Source organism: Sarcophilus harrisii, chromosome 3, assembly GCF_902635505.1.
Source record: "Sarcophilus harrisii chromosome 3, mSarHar1.11, whole genome shotgun sequence".
In the NCBI taxonomy this organism is placed as follows: domain Eukaryota; kingdom Metazoa; phylum Chordata; class Mammalia; order Dasyuromorphia; family Dasyuridae; genus Sarcophilus; species Sarcophilus harrisii.
The window spans coordinates 404,880,236-404,901,454 of NC_045428.1; the positions used below are offsets into that span (position 1 = coordinate 404,880,236).

At 35.2% G+C, this 21,219-nt stretch overlaps 1 protein-coding gene across 2 annotated transcripts in view; it reads right to left on the minus strand.

Annotated features, from left to right (window-relative positions):
• Positions 1-1,593: 1,593 nt before the first annotated feature.
• The window catches only part of CERS6 (ceramide synthase 6), a 281,416-nt gene continuing 261,790 nt past the window's right edge, over positions 1,594-21,219 (minus strand). Inside the window, exons 9-11 of one of the 2 annotated variants that reach the window (XM_031960516.1) lie at positions 9,252-9,408; positions 8,662-8,685; positions 1,594-5,948 (exon numbers count right to left, since the gene is read on the minus strand). In XM_031960516.1, coding sequence (XP_031816376.1) covers positions 5,784-5,948; positions 8,662-8,685; positions 9,252-9,408 — 346 coding nt within the window. In that variant the 3' untranslated portion in view covers positions 1,594-5,783. The remainder of the gene's footprint in view (positions 5,949-8,661; positions 8,686-9,251; positions 9,409-21,219) is intronic. The other variant, XM_031960517.1, reaches the window with a different exon arrangement.

Genomic DNA, 21,219 nt, shown 5'->3' on the forward strand with positions numbered 1-21,219 from the left:
ATGCACCGTGACAAAAATGACAATGGAGGTATATGTCTGTGCAAACAAGACTTCAAAATCTCTAGACACATCCAAACCGTGTTCTTTGCATCTACTATCTGAAGTCTCCAGTTTTCTAAAGTCAGTTCTATCAATTCTGGTTTCTAAAGCCTTCATGGCAACTTTGAAAAGAAAAGTCCTTTTGATGAAACACCGTTTCCTACTGAACATACAAATCACATAGACAGCTCCTGCCAAGGCAACTGCAGTTTACAGTATTCTGGAAAGTAAGGGTGAGTCAAGCTTGTATGGTAAGGGAGTGGACACTGTGTGTGACAAAGCAGTTCACAAAAAATGCAAATGGAATCACATGAAGGAGGAAGTATGGCAAACGAGTATTTGAAAACCTATCAAAGAATCAATGGCAGAAGAGGGACAATATCCTGTCTTTCTTTTATTGAAAGTAACAGGAGACTGGAAGGATTTAATTCTTTTTGAGATAAACAGTAGCATCCTTTGCCCCCACTTCCTGTACAATCTTAAGTGTCTAATCATGTTGTGTTAGGGGCATTATGTACTGATTATTTCTGGTATTTGCTTATACAAGTTTTTTTTCCCTTTTGTTTTGGGGGTACTTATTTTTCAGTACTTTTATTCTTGATTTGGGGGTTCAGACTGAAATCAAACAGAACATTTTCCCCTTCTCCACTTCCAAAATGCCCTCTAAGTACACTGTTGGAACTTTGGAGAATTCTTTGATGACTATGTGGCATTTTCAATGAATATTAGTATAATTTTCTTTATTAAAAAATACCAGAAGCAAATACTTCCAAATACAGACAGGCAGAGTGGCTTAACAGAAATAGTATGCCTTAGAGACACAAAGAACTAGGGTCAAATCCCAGGTTTTTAAATTTATTTTCGAGGCAATCTGGGTTGTGACTTGCCCAGAATTACATCTCTAATGAGTGCCTGAGGTTGTATTTGAACTCAGGTTCTCTAGATTCCTGGACTGATGCTCTATCCATTGCAATAATCTATAAAATAAGTTGACCCCTTTCTCTTTTATTTACTGGTTGTGTTTCACTCAGGACCCTGTGCAAGTCTTTTTGAGCCTCAATTTCCTTCTTTTTAAAATGAGAATAATACCTGCTTCTTACCATCTTAGGCTTTCAAGTGGAAAGACTCATCTTCTCCATGGGTCAGCATTTTATTATAACGTACACATTTTCTGAATACTATAAGGTGGGCATTGTGTTAAGTGCTACTGCCCATTAGAGGTGAAGGCAGAATATGGCTTTGAATATGTGGATTTTTTGTTGTTGTAGTTGTTGCTGTTGTTGTTAAGAATTGGCAAGAATGAAGCAGTAGAGTCTTTTTGGTATTCTGAGAATGGCACAATTTCATTATACTGACAGAAATAAGTCAATTCTGGAGGTCACAAGCTCTGTCCAGTCATTATTTTACTACATCTTTGATGACTCCAAAGGTTGTTTATGAAAACCTGGTCAATTCTTTCTAGTATGTTATGGGGCAAGACTAATGAGCCAAGTGAATTTATTTTTCTATTTTGATAGGGTTTGATAGGGACTAAAAGGGACTTATTTTGGTCTCTTTCAGACCAAGTTGACAAAAATTTTATTTTATTTTTTTTTGCACATTACCTGAATGACATATCTGTGCCCTGACAATTACTTCCTTGATCTATGCTAAACATACAGAACAGAAGCCTGGAGGTCACTGTCAGCATAAGACTTGAAGAAAAGGGTGTCAGGGACATTTCAAGACCTTACACCTTACTAAGGATTGTAAATACATGCCTTCTTGTTTCTAAAGGATATCTTGAAGCATCTCTGCTAATTATAATAACAATAAATAATTTCTGTTTATATAACATTTTAAAGTTTATAAAATGTTTCATATATATTATCTCATTTGAATATAATCACAACCTTGGGGAATATACTAACAAAAATTTAGTCTTTAGAATTATTTTGTATTGATTTAATTTTTAAATAATTAAAATCTTATAAGAATGGACATGAAGACTAGCAGATTTTTTTTTTTAGATTATGATAGAAGTGTCTAAGTAAAAACTGCTTTCCATACATAAGTGAATGATTTTTTACATCCTGGCTTTCTTTATGAACAGTTCTATAAGACAGACTTGGGCCAACTGAAATAATAATGACTTTTTTTATTTCAGACCAAATAACACTGATACAGCTGTAAAAGGCTCAGACCCTTTCCATTATGGATTAGAGAATGGAATGGAATAGAAAATAGAAAAATTAAACTCTATTAAATACTTAGGGTTATTAATTTTGGCAAAAGAATTGAACATTTTTTATGTTCCTTTTCCATTTTTGACTGATAGAGATCTGACATTTTTCTTTTCTCAACTAGCTGCATTTTGGAGAATATGCCCACTTTTCTCACATAGATTCATCTTCATTAAAAGGCTACTTCCTTATCTGAATTGCCCCAGAGCAGTGTCTAACAGCACACTTGGGGTTGAGATGTTAATGAAGTCATGGGGAAAGGTGTCTACAATGTGGATATCTCCAAAAACTGAGCTAAAAATAAATCCCAAACACTAATAACTGTCCCTCCCACTTCCCTCACTTCCATTAATAGACAAAGTCCTAATTCTACTAATGAAGCTAGATAACATGAACTATAACCAGCTCATATACCGTAGGCAGAAAACTGCTCTCTAGGCACACCAAGTTATGCTTTTCTGTAACTTTTGGTTGGATCAGCAATACGATAGGAAAGCCAATAAAGACAGTAAAAATGAAAGCTATGTATAGTGGAAGCTTTACAAAAGGACTGGCCAGGGCTAAGCATGGTTTAACTTTTTGGATAAATGTACACACAAAATATATAGGTCACACTTTCAAAAATATATCAATTGTTCAATTTGACTCAAGGCCAAAATCTAACCATCTAATTCTTTTTTTCCTCCTAAAATGTCAAAAAAAACCTTATAACTTTTTGGAATAAACCCTTTTTTTCCCCTAGAAGCTTTTCTATCTTTCCCTTTCCTACATACATGACTGGCATGAATGTAAAGTGGAGGAATGTCTACTCAGGACTATGTTATGCTAAACTATCAATCTGTATAAATTTACAGTCTATGCTTCCAAGGCTATGGTATTGGTAGATGTTATATATTACCCTTACCTAGCCTCAAGAGAGGTTCAGAACAGAATATATATATGTATGTGTATACAGATAAGCATATAATATGCATATCACATATGTATAATTGTACATATATATAAAATAGTTTATCGAGACAGTTTATTAGCTTTATTAACTCAAAGTTATTAAATTAAAATGACTTTTTGCCCAAGAGCACTGAATGAAATATGAATCCACAGGTTCTTGGAAGGACTTAGATTCAAATCAATTGGTATGGTGCTATCTTTGGGGTCCTCCCAAATCTCATGCTAACTGACTATCTGGGTAAAAACATAATCTACAACCTAACCTGAAAAACACTCAGAAATCATATGCCTAATCTTTAAGCAATGGTTCCTACACCAAATATTCCAAAATTCATCATTCTGAAATTGCTTTTCCAAACAAATAGAAGAGCACATGGCCTTGTTGGGACCAATTTCCATACACACTTAGAAATTGATGCTTCCATCCCACAATTTCTGCTAGAAATCAGCTGGGCTGGAAACTGACCATAGAAACTAAAGCACAGTATCACATTTCACCTTTTCTGTCTTTATTTTAAAAGATATAAGATGAATTTTCTCTTCTGATATTTCTAACATGCTTGACATTATTTTAAGACAGCTCACATTTTCAGCATATTTTCAGATGACAAACAAGTGCTATTAATCCTTTTTGATTACTAACATAAATGCACAAATATACACATACACACATCCTCATTTCGGACCTAAAGTAATAGGGTTCTATAAGAAGTAAGAATATTGCTTTCTCAATGACTCATATCTTTCCAAATCTCCTCACCTATTGGTATGGGTTAAACCAGAAACTATATTCTGAAGAAGTGGGAAGATTCAATTCTTTAATGTATAATTTTCTAACTGAGACATTTTTTTTTTTTGTCATTAGAAAGAAAAGCTATTGCTTCTTCTTTCTTCCCACTTACATTAAAAAAAGTTCTTTGGTTCATATTACCTTCTTTCTTCTTTTTTCACACTTATAACACTGTCCAAAAGGAAGTTCAATCAAGTCTGTTGCCAAGAAATCTCTTGCTGCTGATCCAGTCACTACTGGGGAAAGCAATTTCCAATCAGAACAGTGCTCTGTGGAAACTGCTAGGAACTAAACAAATCTATAGAGGGATTTAGAGCAGGCCTTCTCAAACTTTTTTCCATTCATGACCCCTTTTCACCAGAGAAATTTTTATGTGACTCTGGATATATAGGAACATAAAATAGGTACAAAAATCCAATGTTTACTGATGATAGATCATAATTTCACAACTCCCCACATTCTGCTTCAAGACTTGTATGGGATTACAACTCACAGTTTAAGAAGTTGTGATTTAGAGGGTCAAACTGACAACTTAGTTTGTAGAATAAGCAAATCATTTTGGTTTTTGGATGAGGAAGGTGGTCAAATATTCTTTTCCTACTGATTTTGTCAGGCATAATTATTACATATGCACACGCACACACACGTCCAGGTCAAATACTATAGGGGTTTTAAAAGCTGGATGCAATAAAGTGCTCAACACTTGCGAGAACTCTTCTAAGGCTCTAAAAATTGACTTTTCTATTTGAGCAAGACTTTCAGCTTGCTTTCTTTCATGACAAGGCAGACTATTACAGCAATTATAGGGAGAGCAGCAAAGCCAGGCTGAAACCTTTCTGTGCATGCATGCAATAATGACTAATCTCTGAGCTGGTGGGCTCTGCTTTCATTCTTCCAAGCTCACAAAGACAAATTCTCAATATTAAATGTGAATTCTCCACTTATAACTATGGACCTGAGCAATGTTTCTCAGCTGAACCAAAAGCAATGCAAGATCCTGCCAGAGTTAAGCTTACAAGGCAGAACTAAGCTGCAACTAGGAATTTACCATAGCCCCTGACATAAATATATTATGGGTATGCACACAAGTAATGGAGCCTATTCTAATGCAATTAACTACCAATTTAGTTGAAAAACAATGCTAAAATAATACCCTATAATAACCACTGTTTAATTTGAACTGCTAATTGATCACATTAGAGAGAGACTACTTACAAAACTAATTCAGCCTGTTTAAACTTTACATTGGGAGAACAGCCATTGTGAATTGATCAGCGATGTAAACTGGCACTATAACACAAAAGAGGCAAACACATCTGGAGCTGAGCTATAATCTGCAAAGCTGCCTTTAGCTTACTATAAGTAACAATTCAAGCTGACAAATACTTATAGCAATCTAAGCTACAGCAACAAAAAGGGATAGAAGAGATCACAGCATCTCTTTCTTCCATAAAGAATTTGCAAAGTAAAGGAGTGAGGCAGTTCCCTTTTGTCCACAGATTTACAAACAAATACAAAAAATAAATAATATTCAAAGACATTACATATGAAAATACTGTTCCCATTTGGGCCACTAACATATACATACAGCATGCCTACATATAGAGAATGGAAAGTCTTCTTCATTCACAGACAGGAAATATGGCAGTGCACTATCAGAATGCTTTGATAATCCTAATTTTTGTTTCTGATGCTGAGATATAGGAAAGGGACCGCATTCGCAACTTAGTTAAATACTTCCAGTAGCAAAGAGTTCACTTTGTTCAGGTCTTGTGGTTTAATTAGTGTTCCTCCACACAAGGACCACCTGTGAGGTACCCATTTGTGCCACTGGTGCCGCTGGTCCCATTGGTGTTGGTGGTGGGATGTTGTGAGCTCTTTGCAGGAAGCATTGAATCTTCCTCATCTGAGCTGGATTCAATATCACTCCGGTCATCCTTGGACACCTGTAGAATGCCCAGAACACAATTAGCTCTTGGGAAGTCACCTTTGTTAGGAGCATGCTTAGAAGCATATGCAATCATATAATATTGAAATAGATGCAAACATTGTGAAACAACTCTACCAGACTAAATAATCCCTAAGGCCCACTCTTGTTCTGGTAGGCACTCCTCTGTGAATCATCTCATTTTCTCATGTGGGGAGATGGCAGAGAAATATGAATAGTAGTACACTGGACTCAAGGTCAAGAAGGCAAGTTCAAAACCTGTCTCAGACATTTGTTAACTGGGTGATCCTGGGCAAGTCACTTTATCTTGTGGGATCTCAGTTTCCTCATTTGTAAAATGAGAGGATTGGACTTTAAGGTCTTTTCTAGCTCTTCATTCCTGATACAATGATGGGATAGCACAACTGGATGGAAAAAAGAAAACTTGCTGTAGGCTTTCAAGAGGACTGATCCATTAAAATACTAGGACTCAGGTTTAGGTGTCTCACTCAGCTATTTAAAATATGATTCAATAGTAATCTTAACAAACCAAATCTACTAGGTAGGGACAGAGAGATTTTAAAAGGGGGAATCTAAGAAGTAAATAGGATAAAATTGTTAGTCAGTCAATATTTGACTGGATCGGCCCATGTTATCTGCTAATGCTTGGGACTCTCATACTGATAGATCCTGCTATGATTACTTTAAAAAAAAATTTGGATTTTATTTTTATAATTCTAGAAATTGAAGCTATAGATAAAATAACAGAGTTCTGAGAGAAATATTGAGGTATACCAATCTTTTAAAATATTCGTCTATTTCACTTAGGTTTTGGTTAGTAAAACATTCTTATGACCCTAATATGCATATTAATTCTCAGTCAGAAATGGGTAGATGGAAGGTGCTTCTAGGCTTAAGCTAAGGAAAGAAGAAATGTAGCAGTTGTGTTGTAAAGAAATCTTGACTCCAGGAAGAATGGGATCTGAAAATTTAGTAAGTGTGGATTATGACAAAACATAGGTGGATGGAGGAAAAATGTATACATCATATTCTGTAGGGTTAAATTTTTGTGAGGTATTTTTTAGTTATTTAAGTCCAGGAAAAAAAAATAAAACCTCTAAAAGAAGGCTTAAAATCCCATGAATGGAATCTCAGTCTTATAGATTTTCCTCTACCTAAATGCTTAAGAATGCTTAATCTTCTTATAGAGTCAGCTGATTCTGGATAAATAAGTTTTGGGAAATAATCTAGACCCTGCAACTCTCTTATGGTGGGGGAAGAGGGAAGATGTGGTAGTTTGCTGTCTTGAAAATTTTTCTACTAGTTTGGCATAATGTAAATCTGTCTAACCTTGTTCATCACTTCTAATGCTGCCTATTCAAAACTGAAGCTTACCCATTTATAATAACTTCACTATGACCTTTCTATGACACTATTTAGTTTAAAGCTCATCTATCATGATCTCCCAACCTGAGAAGATTTAGTTCTTCAAAACCTAAAGGATGTCATCAGTTTATTTTACCCGTAAGGTAAAACATGACATAGGTCCCAAGCATTATTAAAATTAAGTTTTAGAATATGTTTTATTGCAGTTATCATAAATCTACTACAAATAAAAAGAATCTACACTGTAGGCTAGGAGTTTGGGCTAAATTATATTAAGAAAAATCTATATAAATGCCACCTTTAAAGAAAAAAAAGTAATATATGATACCAGAATCACTTCTTTCCACTGGGAGACATAACACTATAAACCATGCTTGAGAAGATATCTTAATGCCACAGATGAGCTAGGAATGGCAGCTAAGATGCTCTCAAATATGATATCTGCAGTGAAACTAATGCCCATGTTTTCATAAAATGGGAGAAAAAACATAGATGATGACAAGTTTGATAGAATAGCAATAAGAATGAAAGTAATCCAATTGGTGTTGTCCCAGCACTTTTAGTGCACACAACTGTCCGAGCTATCATTTTCTTTTCTTCCTAAATGAGGACTTTAAACAAAGTGAAGCCATTTTAGATAATGGGATTTCAAACTTCCCATTCTTAAATTTAATGAATACATTTAATCTTTTACATAGGAGCTGGTCATCTGTTTTCATAGCAAACTTAGCTGATTTTAATCTTCCCAGGAGAAATTTCAATACTAGCTTATCCATATATTATAACCCTGAAGAGGATGAAGAAATATCACATTGGATGACAGGCAGAGAATCCATAGAAGATCTAGCATTAGGACTCAGTAATGTAGTCTCCTAATCTTGTCCTTGGTCCTGAGTACAATGTTCTATCATTTTCTCCTCAAGAGCAAGTAATGAATAACATTTTCTACTTTGTCTTTATTTGCCAAAAATTTTAATGTAAATGGAAAATATTCTTCTATATTTTATGATCTCACTCACATTGTAAGGATTAAAACCCATAGTGGAGAATCAGATAGAGGAACAAGCAATATTGTTTTGAATAAATGCTGACTTATGTTTCTACAAGGAATGGAAAATTTAACAATTCCGTAGTAGGTTAGATTGCAGTCAGTAGTGTTTAGGGGTATGAAGTGGATGCTATTCATGAGCAAGTCTGAGTTGGAGTATTTGGTTAATTTCATACTAGAAACATATGCATAGAGAACATTTTCTCTAAAGCCCCCTCTAACAGGTTATGTACATATATAAGCCCCCTCTAACAGGTTATGTACAGTATAAGTACAGATGGCAGTCTAAGAAACTTACATGCAAAGGATTCCATTTTCCAGCCTTCCAGGATGGCAAGAGGAAGAGAACAGACAAGTAAAAAAAAAGTCACAGAGGATGTTTCAGAGAAATCACTTGTCAAATACAAATTGATGACTAAGGATTAGAATCAGAGAGGACTTCAGGGAATCAGCCCCATGAGACTATTGTGAATAATAGAGATTCAATTTGTTTTAACTGAAATGCAGTTGGAAGATAATGCTTTCCTACCATCAAAAAAGACAGCATTCAACTAATGCTCTTCTCATAAAGAGAAAAATGTAAATATATTCTCTCTCAATGATAAAGAAAGAGCACATAAACAATATGCCATCATTAAATCTAAAACTGCAAATGTAGAACATTTACATGTGATCATCAGTGAAGCAATGCTAATGCTTTCCACCATAAGTAAACACTAAATACAGTAGTATGAAAATACAGCCTTAAATTGACTAAAGTTTACATTAAATACTAAGGAACAATTGTTTTAATAAAATGTGGAACAATAAAAAGGTTACTATAGAATTGGAAGAAAAGATAAATGCCATTTTCTCAGAAAATTTTGGACAGGGTTACTTTTGCCTTACCTTGCCCTTAGAAATAGCTTTGCAAGCTATCTTTATGATCAAGTAAGACCAGAAGCAGTTCAGGACTTGAATTAACAACAGCAACAAGTTGAAAACCCACCAGGATGGGTAGGGTCCAACAATTTCCCAGCTTTCAAACAAAGTTGTATTTAATACCCTGAAAAAAGGAAGAAACAAAAAGTCATCAAACACAGTCTAGCTAACTTTAATATCAATGGTGCATCTAGCAAATATCCTCCAATCACTCAATCTTCCAGTGAGGTGAGAGTCCCTTCAGGTAGCCCAAAATCTAGCTGCTTAAAAGTACCAATGTTTACAACATAACACAATCCATACTTTTATTTTGTCATGAATAATTGTTCAAGTCAGATAGAAAATCTGAGTTCAAGTTCTGACACATCCTAGCTATGTAACCAGCGCTAAGTCATTTAGTCTATTAGTGGTTAGGGCAATTCTCCCAGACTAGAAGTTGTAGACAGATTGTTGATCTGTATTGTTGAAATGAGTTTATTAATGAAATAATACCAGTAAAATCTCATTGATAAAATCGTAAGCTAAGACCAAATTTTTTTTCATTGAACATAGGATTATTTATCTCATTTCTTCTAGTGATCATTTTCTGTAATTTCAAGTTAAGGCAGCTTAGTGTTATGGAAGGAAAACATGATAAGTCAAGAGAATTGGATTCTAGTATCAATTCTTGACACGAACTAGCAATCTCCAAGCAAGTAGTGGCCTGTTAGGATTTCAGTTTCTTCAATTATGAAATGATGGAGTTGGATTAATCACAATCCTAGAGCGGAGTTAGGACCTCAGAGGACAATGAGCCAGTCTTCTGTTACATATGAAGAAAGATTAGACCCAGGAAGGGTAAGCTATTTGTCTAATGCTACAAGAGTAGTAAGAGGGGCAGGATTTGAATGTGAGGCTTCCTATCTTGGTGTTAATCTTTTCTAAAGTCCATTCCAACTTTAGAATTCTATTCTATAGTTCTTAGTTGGTAAATTAGGTGACCCAAGGTTCTCATTAAAAGTGGTTTGTGGTCTGTGTAAGGAAAAAAAATTGAGAACACCTTGCAAATTAAAAGAAAAAAAATTGTATGTGTGGAAACTCAAATTGATCTGTCTTTAGTTTGAAGGTAACAATGCTCTATATTTCCAGAAAAAATGATTAAAAATGTGTATACCAACAATAATCTAAACAAGCATCCTCTGATGATTTAGCTAATTACTGGAATTGAGGAAAATGAGGAGGGGAAAAAAAAACTACTCTTCTTACTCCTCTTTATCCTTTCCTCCCCTTTTAAAATCTGTCTGTCCCTTGCTGGTAGATTTGGTTTGGTAAGACTACTAATGAATTATATTTTAAATAGCTGAGTGAGACACCAAAACCCGAGTCCTAGTATTTTAACGGATGAATCCTATAACTCCCTTGTAAATCTACAGCTTTATTTTTCCATCCAGGTGTGCTATCCCATTAGTGTATCTATCATAGATTAAGAACTTGGAGTCCAACCCTTTCATTTTACAGATGAGGAAACTGAGACCCCACAAAGTAAAGTGATTTGCCCAGGATCACACATATCTGAGGCAGGTTTGAGAAAATGATATGATTTATAGAGTTGTGCCTACCAGAACAAGAAGGGGCTTTTGGGATCATTTAGTCTGGTAGAGCTGTTTTACAATGTTTATATCTATTTCAATATAATATGATTGCATATGCTTCTTGGAGTGCTCCTAACAGAGATGACTTCCCATGAGCTAATTGTGTTCAGTAGTACAGCATTATTCCCTGTGTCCTGCCGAGTTGTTCTTAAAGATATGTACATAGGCCAATAAATCACTCACTACTGTTCATACACCCGTCTTGCACCCATGGTTGCCTCATCAATTACTTTTTCCTCCAGGTAGTTTCTTCTACCTAGTGGCAAACCAGGCTTTTGTCATGAGTACAGCATACTGAGCGCCCTAATAATCTCCCTTCTCACTGAGTTCTACTTCAGAGTTTCTCGCTTATTCTGAATTTCCAAAGGGATTTGCATTTTTTTTTTTCCATTTAACAGAAAAGAAGGTTCTGCAGAAACAGAAATTCTGGCTGGGCAATGATGCTGTTCATTACAAAACTGGTTTCATTAGCTAACAGTATAAGCACATGCCACGGGGATCACAGAGGTACCAGATATTCCCTGCTCCACTAACACTTTCACACTAATGTGGAGTTAGAACATCTGCCAAGTCAGGGGTGACAAGGGGCTCATAATAAGTTCTGAAATGCCACATCAGAATTCAATAGCTATGCTATATAGCACCTCTGTGATGCTGTTCAAAGGTAATAGAATTTCTTTGAAAATTGACTTGGCTGCCTCCTGATATACTTGGGAAAATATCAGGACACCAAAGGATATATCTCAGCAAGAGGCTAGGCACGAAAAATAATCACAAAATATTGAGAATTTGGATTGAGAGAAATATCACAATATTATCTGATCTCACAAAAACCAATTAACTCTTGAAATAAAGGGAGAAAGGGAAACCAAAGTAATCACTAGAGTACACCATTGTTTTGTCTGTATGTTGGCTATTTATAATAGATGTCAGATGAAGTTTTTTTGCTCCTTTTCTAGTAGGTTGAAAAGATACTGATAGGTCTTTGGAAAATCTAATCAATAAATAGTTATTAAGTACCTACTATGTGCAAGGCATGTACCATATGGAATATTGTATCAAAGTATTTCAGTCCTTTTTATGTAGTTGTCAAGTAAGTAAGACTTAAGTAATAACTAAACCAGGGAGTTTATCTGAAAATTTGTGTTCAACATAAATTTTAAAAAGGATTAGACATTTATTTCTTGGGCACCTATTTTGTGTCAGATATGATTGGGCATTGGGGATAAAATGCATCAAATAAAAACTCCCTAGTTTCATGGAACTTACATTCAAATAATGCAGACAACAAGGAGGTATATCATAACATATAACACATCCACACACTTATAAAATCTAAACTAACACAAAGCAGTTAAATATCAGGTAGTTTGAATGGAAGGACATTAACAGTTGAGGGGAGTCAGAAAAGCTTCAAATAAAAAGGGGTACTTTTGAAGGAAGAGAGGCGAGGATCAGAAGAAAATGAATTCCAGGCAAGTCAATAAGCATTTCTGGGACAAGCAAGTCAACAAGCATTTCTTAAGCTCTAACTATGTCCCAGTAATGATTCTTAGCAGTGGAGATACAAAGAAAGTTAAGAAAAATTCTTGTTTTTCAGGCTGCCAAAGTCTAACAGGGAAGGCAATATCCAAAACAGCTATGTACCAACAAGATGTAAAGAGGATAAATTGGAGGTAACATTAGAGGAAAGGTATTAGGTTTAAGTGGGCTCCAGAAAGCCTTCTCACTGAAGGAAGCTCAGGAAGGGAGGAGGCATCGATGAGGATGGGGAGGACTCAAGACATGGGAGGCAGTTAGTAAAAATGCCCAAAGCTGGGAGATGAAGTGGTTTTGTGTGTGTGTGTGTGTGTGTGTGTGTGTGTGTGTGTGAGAAGACAGTACATGGGCCAGTTATGGATGGGCTTTAAAAGCCACACACACACACACACACACACACACACAAAGTACCATACACAGAAACTTATATTTGATTCTAGAGGTAATAGGGAGCTACAGGGTTCTGTCTTGAGCCCTCTTTTTCTGTACTATTTTACTTGATCTTACTAGCTTCCATGGATTCAATGATCTTTTCTATGCTGATGATTCTTAAATCTACTTATCTAGTCCTAATCTTTCTGCTGATCTCCAATCTCACATCTTCAACTGGACACCTTGAACCATACATCCTTCAAATATCTTAAACTCAACATATCTAAATCTTCCCCTCTTCCTAAATTCTCTTTCACTGATGAACCACTATCCTCCCAGTCCCCTGTGCTTACAATCAAATTGTCATCTTCAACTTTTTACTTTCTCTCACTTCTCAAATCTAGTTGGTTACCAAGAACTGTTGATTTTACCTTGGCAACATTTTTCATAATTTATTCCCTTCTTTCTCTCCTTTAACAACATCACTAGCCTTGTGAAGGTCCCTATGATGCTATACCTGGACTATTACAAAGTTGATCTTCCCACCATATCTTTCCCTATCCCATCCATCCTTCATGCAGCTGCCAAAGTCATCTTCCTAAAGTATTAGTCTGACCATGTCATCTCCCTACTCAAACTCCAGAGGTTTCCTGTTACTTTCAGAACAAATATAAAATTCTTTATTTGATGTTCAAAGCTCTTCACAATCTGCCCCCTCTCACCCTTCTTTTTTATTCCTAACACCACCCACTTCAGCCTTTCTGTTATGAGATTTAGTGACATTGATCTTCTTGCCATTTCTCTCACACAAGACTCACTTCTCACACACATCTCCTGACTGCGAGCATATTTCCTGGCTGACCTCCATGCCTGTAATGCTCTCCCTCCTGACTTTCTTCAAGTCTCAGCTAAAATCCTGCTTTCTACAAAAAAAGTCTTCCCCAGTTGTCCTCTAAGTCAGTGCCTTGCTTTGGTGGATTATTTGTAATTTATGTTGTTTGTAAATAGTTTTTTTTTTTTTTTTTTGCATGCTATCAACCTATTAAGACTCTGAGGTCCTTGAGAGCCAGAATTGTTTTTATTCTCTTTGTATCCCCAGGATTTTAAAACAAGGCTTGGTATTTAATCAATATTAATTGACTGAATGACCCTTAGAATTTATTGAACTGAGAGGGAGCTGTGACATGTTAGAGCTTTAATGTAGAAAACTCAATTGATAGCTCAGTGAGGGATGGATGGGAATGAGGAGATACTGAGTAGAGACCAACCAGTAGGCAATTGTAATACTCCTATTATAAAGTGATTATATATGGATATAGATATAGATAGATAGATAAATGTGTGTATGTGTATATAAATACATATGACTCCCCTCAACTGTTAATTTCCTTCCATTCAAACTACTTGGTATTTAACTACTTTGTATTAGTTTATATTTTATAAGTATGTGGATGTTTTATATGTTATGATAAATATATATTTCAGAGATATTATGAAGATAGCAAGGACAACTAGGTAGCTCAGTAGATAAAGTGCTAGACGTAGAGTCAGAAAGACTCATCTTCCTGAATTCAAATCTAGCTTTAGTTGCTTCCTAGTTGTATGAAACTGGGCAAGTCATTCAATCCTGTTTACCTCAATTTCCTCATCTGTCAAATGAGCTAGAGAAGAAAATGACAAATCACTTCAGTATCTTGGCTAAGAAAACCCCAAAATGGGGTCACAAAGAATTAGACATTATTAAACAATAACAATGAAGACAGAATCAACAGGGCTTAGATTCAGGTGGGGGGAGGCTGTGGTGTCAAGGATAAAGCCTAGGTTAGAATTCTGAATTAGTAGGAAGGAGGTGGGAGGTGGGGATAAGTTGGGAGGAAAGAAGAGTTTAGTTTTAGACATAATGAATTTAGATGTCTAATAAGCAGTTAAAGATGATAGATTTTAAAAAATTAAAAATAAAATTTAAAAACCAAGAAAAAAAGAGATTATAGACTAGATGGAGCTCAGTAGAGAGATTAGGGCTGGACAAACAGATCTGAAAATCATTTGCCTAGAGATAATTAAGTCCATGAAATAGTACAATAGTATGGTGAATAACAGATACCACAATACAAATACTAGCCATGTGGAATATCTGCCAATGCTTGAAGAAAGGATAGAGAAATATGTGGAACTAGAGAGTACTATTGTATGGAGTAGTATCATTTTTTCCCTTTTAATTAGCAGTATCTAACCACTAAATGGGATATTTGGCATAAGTGAAAATAGAATGTTTCCCTCTATCTGTTTTCTGTACCATATCATTGGTATGGATCTTGCTTGTGTAGTGTTGTAGGAGAACTCTTATTGGACCTTGTCTTCTGAGACTGAGACATTGGATTTGACAGGTCTTGTGAACCCTATATTATATATAAAGAACTTTTTCATCAATCGAATGAGCAAGTCATTTTTCTTCCTAAGCTTCATCCAATATGTATGGCTGTAATTAAAAAGTAGTAGGAGCTGTAAATATACATGGTGAAGAAAAAAAAAACTTAATTATTATTCATTTTGGAGTATAAAGAATCTCTGGCAATCATTAGTTATTTAATTCTAATAACCAAACCTAGAATACTAATTTTAATAGGCTGTTACAAAATATAAAGAGTCTACTTGGTCTATATCTTATAACTCTTCTATGGTTCTTTCTTGCTTTTTTAATGATCCCTTGTGCTAAATTGGGTTATCTCATAAATATAATATGAGATAAGGTGGAAAATGGATATATTCAAGAAGGAGAGAGAGAGGTTTATGGCATATTTTAAAGCAGCATAATAGAAAAGACAGATGAGCCTTATTTTAATAAGGCCCTTATGGACTTAAAGAGTTATGGGGTTTGAGATTTCCTTATATGAATAACAGTCTCTTTCTCTCTGTCTACATTTTGTAGTGTATTTCAAACCTCAGTGTAAAAGGATTTCTTTAGTCACCACATTCAGCAAAGCCCTAACTATTTATTTATTTGAAGTAGATTCAATTCTCCAACTAAAAATTTTAATGAACATGAGACACATCACATTGGCCTTTCCAGATCACATTTTTCCTAGTAAGTTCTTCTGTATCTTACAGATTTCTCAAACTTAATAGTTAAGTCTCATACCATAATGATGTTTGAAACATTAAGGATGACAGAGAGAACAAGAAATGTGTGGGTTTTAAAAAAAATTCTTGAGGCAATCTCATTGTACAAATGGGTCATGTGGTTAGATACTGAAGATCCATCACCACATGCAAATCTGTCAAAACCTTTTTTTATCTGCATAAAGCTGTGCTAATGGCTACTAGTTTACTAGGTATAAAAAAAGAAAAGTAATATTCTTTTTCCAGGTGTCACATAACATTAGTGTCTTCACCTTGAGAAGATCTGTCTTTTTTGGAGGGGGAAAGAGAGAAGAGTCAAGGTCACTCCGGATCATATATAGGATCTGCTTGAAAAGAGTTAGAAAAACAAATCTTAACAGTTAAATCAACATAGATCATGATTTGCCTCAAACCAGGGTATTTTTTAAAAGCCAACTTAGAATTTTGAGCCATTATGTGGCCCAAATAAAGCTTTCCAATGTGCCATTTTCTACCTTAGCAAAGTCATGTTTCATATACTACCATGCCTTCAAAACACTGGCTTTCCTTAAAGATAATCAACAATCTACCAACATGTCTTTCTCAGCCTAAAGGAGGCGTTAGCTGTAAATTCATTTCAAATTTGCTTCACAAAACAGTAGCTATAACAAAATGCTGGCATTCCCAACCTGAACTTAGGAGGAAAAAAGGGAGGGACCAGGAAATTGAAGCACTGTACTATGAGGTTCTAGGGTTTCCTGTGACAGTGAATAGCCTGGGTCTGAAGAAATGTCTACTTGACAGTTTCCACCTGCTTCATGATATTTAGGTTTAATTTCCCTTCAGATTTGCCCTTTTCTAAAACATTTGTTTCAAAGACATGCACAACTCAGAATTCTAACTTTTGGGAATCATCAGCATGTTCCTTCTTCATCTGATAGTTTAAAGCAGGATTTTTCAAATTGGGATCCATGAACTTTAAGAAAAAATCTCATCATTACATTTAAATATAATTTCTTTTGTAATCCCGTTTTTAGTTAAGGTATTAAAAACATCATTATGAGAAAAAAATCCATAGATTTGAGATTCTGAAAAAAGTCCATGAAAAAAGGTTAAGAACACCTGGTTTATAAAAGAATATTTTACATAGAAACAGCAATATTATAATGATGATAGATTATGAAAGATTTAGCTACTCTGATCAAGACAATCATTGCAGACTATTGTAAAAGACCCATGATAAAAAATATGCCAGGTACCTCTAAGGAGAGAACTGAAATTCTGAATACATATTGAAGCATATTTTCTACTTTATTTTTTCTTGCTTTTTTTTTTTTTTGAAGGGGGGAGCCATGTTTCCATGGCTAACATGGAAACATATTTTACATGTCTTCACATTTACAACTGTTTGCCTTCTCAATGGGAGAAGTGGAGCTGCTGGGAGAGAGAATTCAGTCATCAAAACTTTTTAAGAGCATGTTTGAAATAAATAACCAATTTCTTAAAAAAAAAAACCTGGTTTTAAGTAATAAATATTGTATAGAGTAAAAAATAGCTTGCATGCCGATGTCTAGTTGTTTTACAAAACTTATCTGTAATCACATTCATGAGAGGAAGATTATAATGACCCCAGATGAGAAATTTCCTAATTGAGGATAAGGAAGATTAAATGAATTGCCCAGAATCACACAGCTAGCTAATGAGGGTCTAAGATGGAACTTATACAAAAGTCTTCCTGATTCTATCACCTAACTCATCATATCAAGATTTCCTTGGCCATGTTTGCTGCTCAAATTGCTTTACCCTTGTTTTGACCAAATATCTTCTCTTTGAGATTTATGTGTTCCTGGTCTTTTCCTACCTGATTCTTTGTTCTTTGTTCTTACTGCCTTGATCTGACCTATGATATATATATATATATGTGTCCTGGCTGCTGATCAGTCTTGGCTCCATTTTGGAGCCCTCTTTCTGTAAGTCCCATTTCCACAATCTTCTGTAACTCACACCATGGTCCAGGCACAGATAATGAAAAGCTGACTATCCCCATGACAGAACAGACATAGAAGAAGGATTTTATTTTGTACTATGTCCCCTGAGAAAATGAAAGAGCTTATCCATTTACCTGCCTCTTGGGAATAAGCTTAATCTTTGGCTTCTTGATGCTATAGTAGCTTGGTGCCATTTATATTTTCCCACTAGAAGCTTAAATGGAAACTTCTATGTGGGAAAGGTTCTCATTAAACACAAACTCAGGCCAAAGGAGTTTGTAGTGATGGTGACTAAATGGCCATTCTATCGATTACGGTTGACAGGAGTAATGTATTCTGCACATTTGATAGATAAATGAGCCTCTTACCCTGCTCCTAGAGATGGAACTAAGGACATCTTTCTATCTGTACCCCACTATTTATGTCTCACAATGAAAGACAATGCAATGAGAAAGGAGTGGAAAAAAGCACCTGCAAAACACATCATTAACTAGTCTGCAGATGAATACTTCATGAGGCCATAGTGATCTAAAAATCTGTCTCTTTCTGTGAACTACATGTTTCCAGCAATTCTAAAGTAAATTAGAAAATTGGGACATTTAACACTCCACCCCTGCCACAGTCTACCCTTTTCCTTTGGGCAGACTAGAAAGATAACTGTCCACTTCATAAAAATCGCTAGGCAAGACTCTAATGCTGTCCTGCCTTGGGGAAAATCTCCTCACTGCTGAATATAATTCTACCAGCACATTTTTTCCTTTGCTCAAAAGAGCATGAAGAGAGGCAGTGTTGATTTATAATTCCTATATGAGTTTGGATGTCAGTAATTCAAGAGTTCTAATTCCAGCACCATCTTAACCAGACTATCTCTGCCTGCCTTTGGGAAAAGCCATCTAGCCTCTCAGGTTGTCACTTGCCTCAGCTGCAAAGAGAAGATAATGATGCATTCCTAGCTGAGAGGTGGTTTGCAAATAATGAAGGCTATGAGAATGTCAGTACTATACAACAGCTGAAATGGAAAAGTTCACAGCCATATATAGGATAGTTCAATTGGAAGGATTCATTCATTTTTTTAATATAAGATTTTATTGATTTAAATTTTTCACATTGTCACAGTTTTCCCCAATATCCTTCTTCCTTCTCCTCTTAAAGAGTAATCTTATATAAACATATAATATTTTTATTATAGCTTTTTATTTACAAGATATATGCATGGGTAATTTTTCAGCATTGACAATTGCAAAACCTTTTGTTCCAACTTTCCCCTCCTTTCCTTCCACCCCCTCTCCCAGATGGCAGGTAGACCAATACATGTTAAATATGTTAAAGTAAATATATAATATTTTTAAAGAAAAAAAGACAAAAGATCAGCAAAATTGATCAACATGTTGAAAAATTCTGAAAACATGTACTGTACAAATACTTTCCATCTCCATGAAGAGGCAGATTGGGGGCATCCTTTCTTCATTAGTGTTACATTTGAGCTTTACTACATTCACTTTTTGTTTTTGTTGAGGCACTTGGAGTTAAGTGACTTGCCCAGGATCACACAGCTAGGAAGTGTTAAGTGTCTGAGGTCAGATTTTGAACTCTGGTCCTCCTGAAGTCAGGATTGGTCCTCTATCCACGAATTACCTAGCTGGTCCCCTACTACATTCACTTTGGATATTTTTGGGGTGTAACTGTTCTTTCCATTTACTTTATTGTAGTCAATGTATATACTCTTTTTCTTGGTTCTGCTTAACTTTATCTTCATCCTGCCTCAGTTCCTTTGGATTTTTTTCATGCTTCTCCTTATTCATCACTTGTTATTTTTTAAGGCATAGTAATATCATATTATAATCATGTACCACAATTTGTCTAGATATTCCTCAATCAATAAACATCCTCTTTGATTCCAAAATTTTTAAGACAGAAGGTACTGTATAAGTAGTCCAACCACCTCACTTTGTAGATAAGAAACTGAGGGTGAGAGATATTGATTTATTTACCCAAAGTCACAGATGGCAAGGACAAGATTCAAATAAAGATCCTCTGACTCCAAATTCAGTACTTTTCTTTACTTGTGAAAACAGTTTTCTTTTATATAGTTGTCGATATTTGCATATATATTTTGCACATTTCTAAACATATTTATATGTGTTACACACATTCTGATTTCCTGCTTTCTTCAGGTTATTTTACATCTTTATATAGCTAGGTTGGGCAATGGATAAAGCACCAGACCTGGAGTCAGGAAGACTCATCTTCCTGAATTCATATCCAGCTTAAGTTACTTAATGGCTTACCAGCTGTGTGACTCCAGCAAGTCACTCAACCCTTTTTTGCCTCAGTTGCCTCATCTAATCTTGTAGTTATCTTTGATTCTTTCTTTCTTATTTAATTAGTTAACCAGATGAAATTTTGGAACTATTTTTACCCTCTACAACCTTTCAAGATCTTCATAATATCTCTGAATCCACCTCTTCCTTTCTCTAATCTCCCCCAAACTATCCAAATATAGGGTCTCATTTTAATTTGCCTGGACTGATACTATGAAATTTAATTAGAAACAGGAGGACCACTAATCTGTACATAAGGATCCCTGCAGGTCACATATTGACTTAGTTTTAAAATGTAATATTATCTATATTTTATTGTATTTTTATTGAATATTTCCCAATTTGACTCTTACTAGAGAATTTTGGGCCATATGTGGCTGTTCCTACCTAGATTCTTTATAAATTTTCCTTCTTCTACTTTCTCCCTTCTTCAGCTTACCTTTTATACTACTGCCAGAATCTTTTTCTGGTACATAGGTCTCACAATGCTAGCTCTCTTAAATAAAAGTCAAAATTATTCCCCTACCATTCAAGACCCTATAGAAACTCACACCGTCCTTATGTTTCCAACTTTATTTCAACTTACTTCCCTCCAAAGATATACTTGGGTTAAATTCAATCCTATAGTGCTGGGTCTCTCTATATATCCTTGCTTAAATTGTTTCCTATATTTGAAATGCCTTCTCCTTCCCCTCACCCCTACCCCTATCTTTACCTGCTAAATTCTGACCTATTCTTTGTACTGGGAACACTAGCTTATTCAGGAAACTTTAGATTTCTTTAGATGCCTTGCCCTCCAATAATACACATCACTTTGTTTTGTAAGTATTACATGTAATGATCATGTAATATTTTATATTACAGCTCTTGGTGGTTGTACACAATTTGACAGATATTTTACTAAGCACCTCCTGGATATGAGACACAGTGCAAGACACTTGGATACAAAGGCACGCTGGGGATAGAAAATACAACATATAAAAGG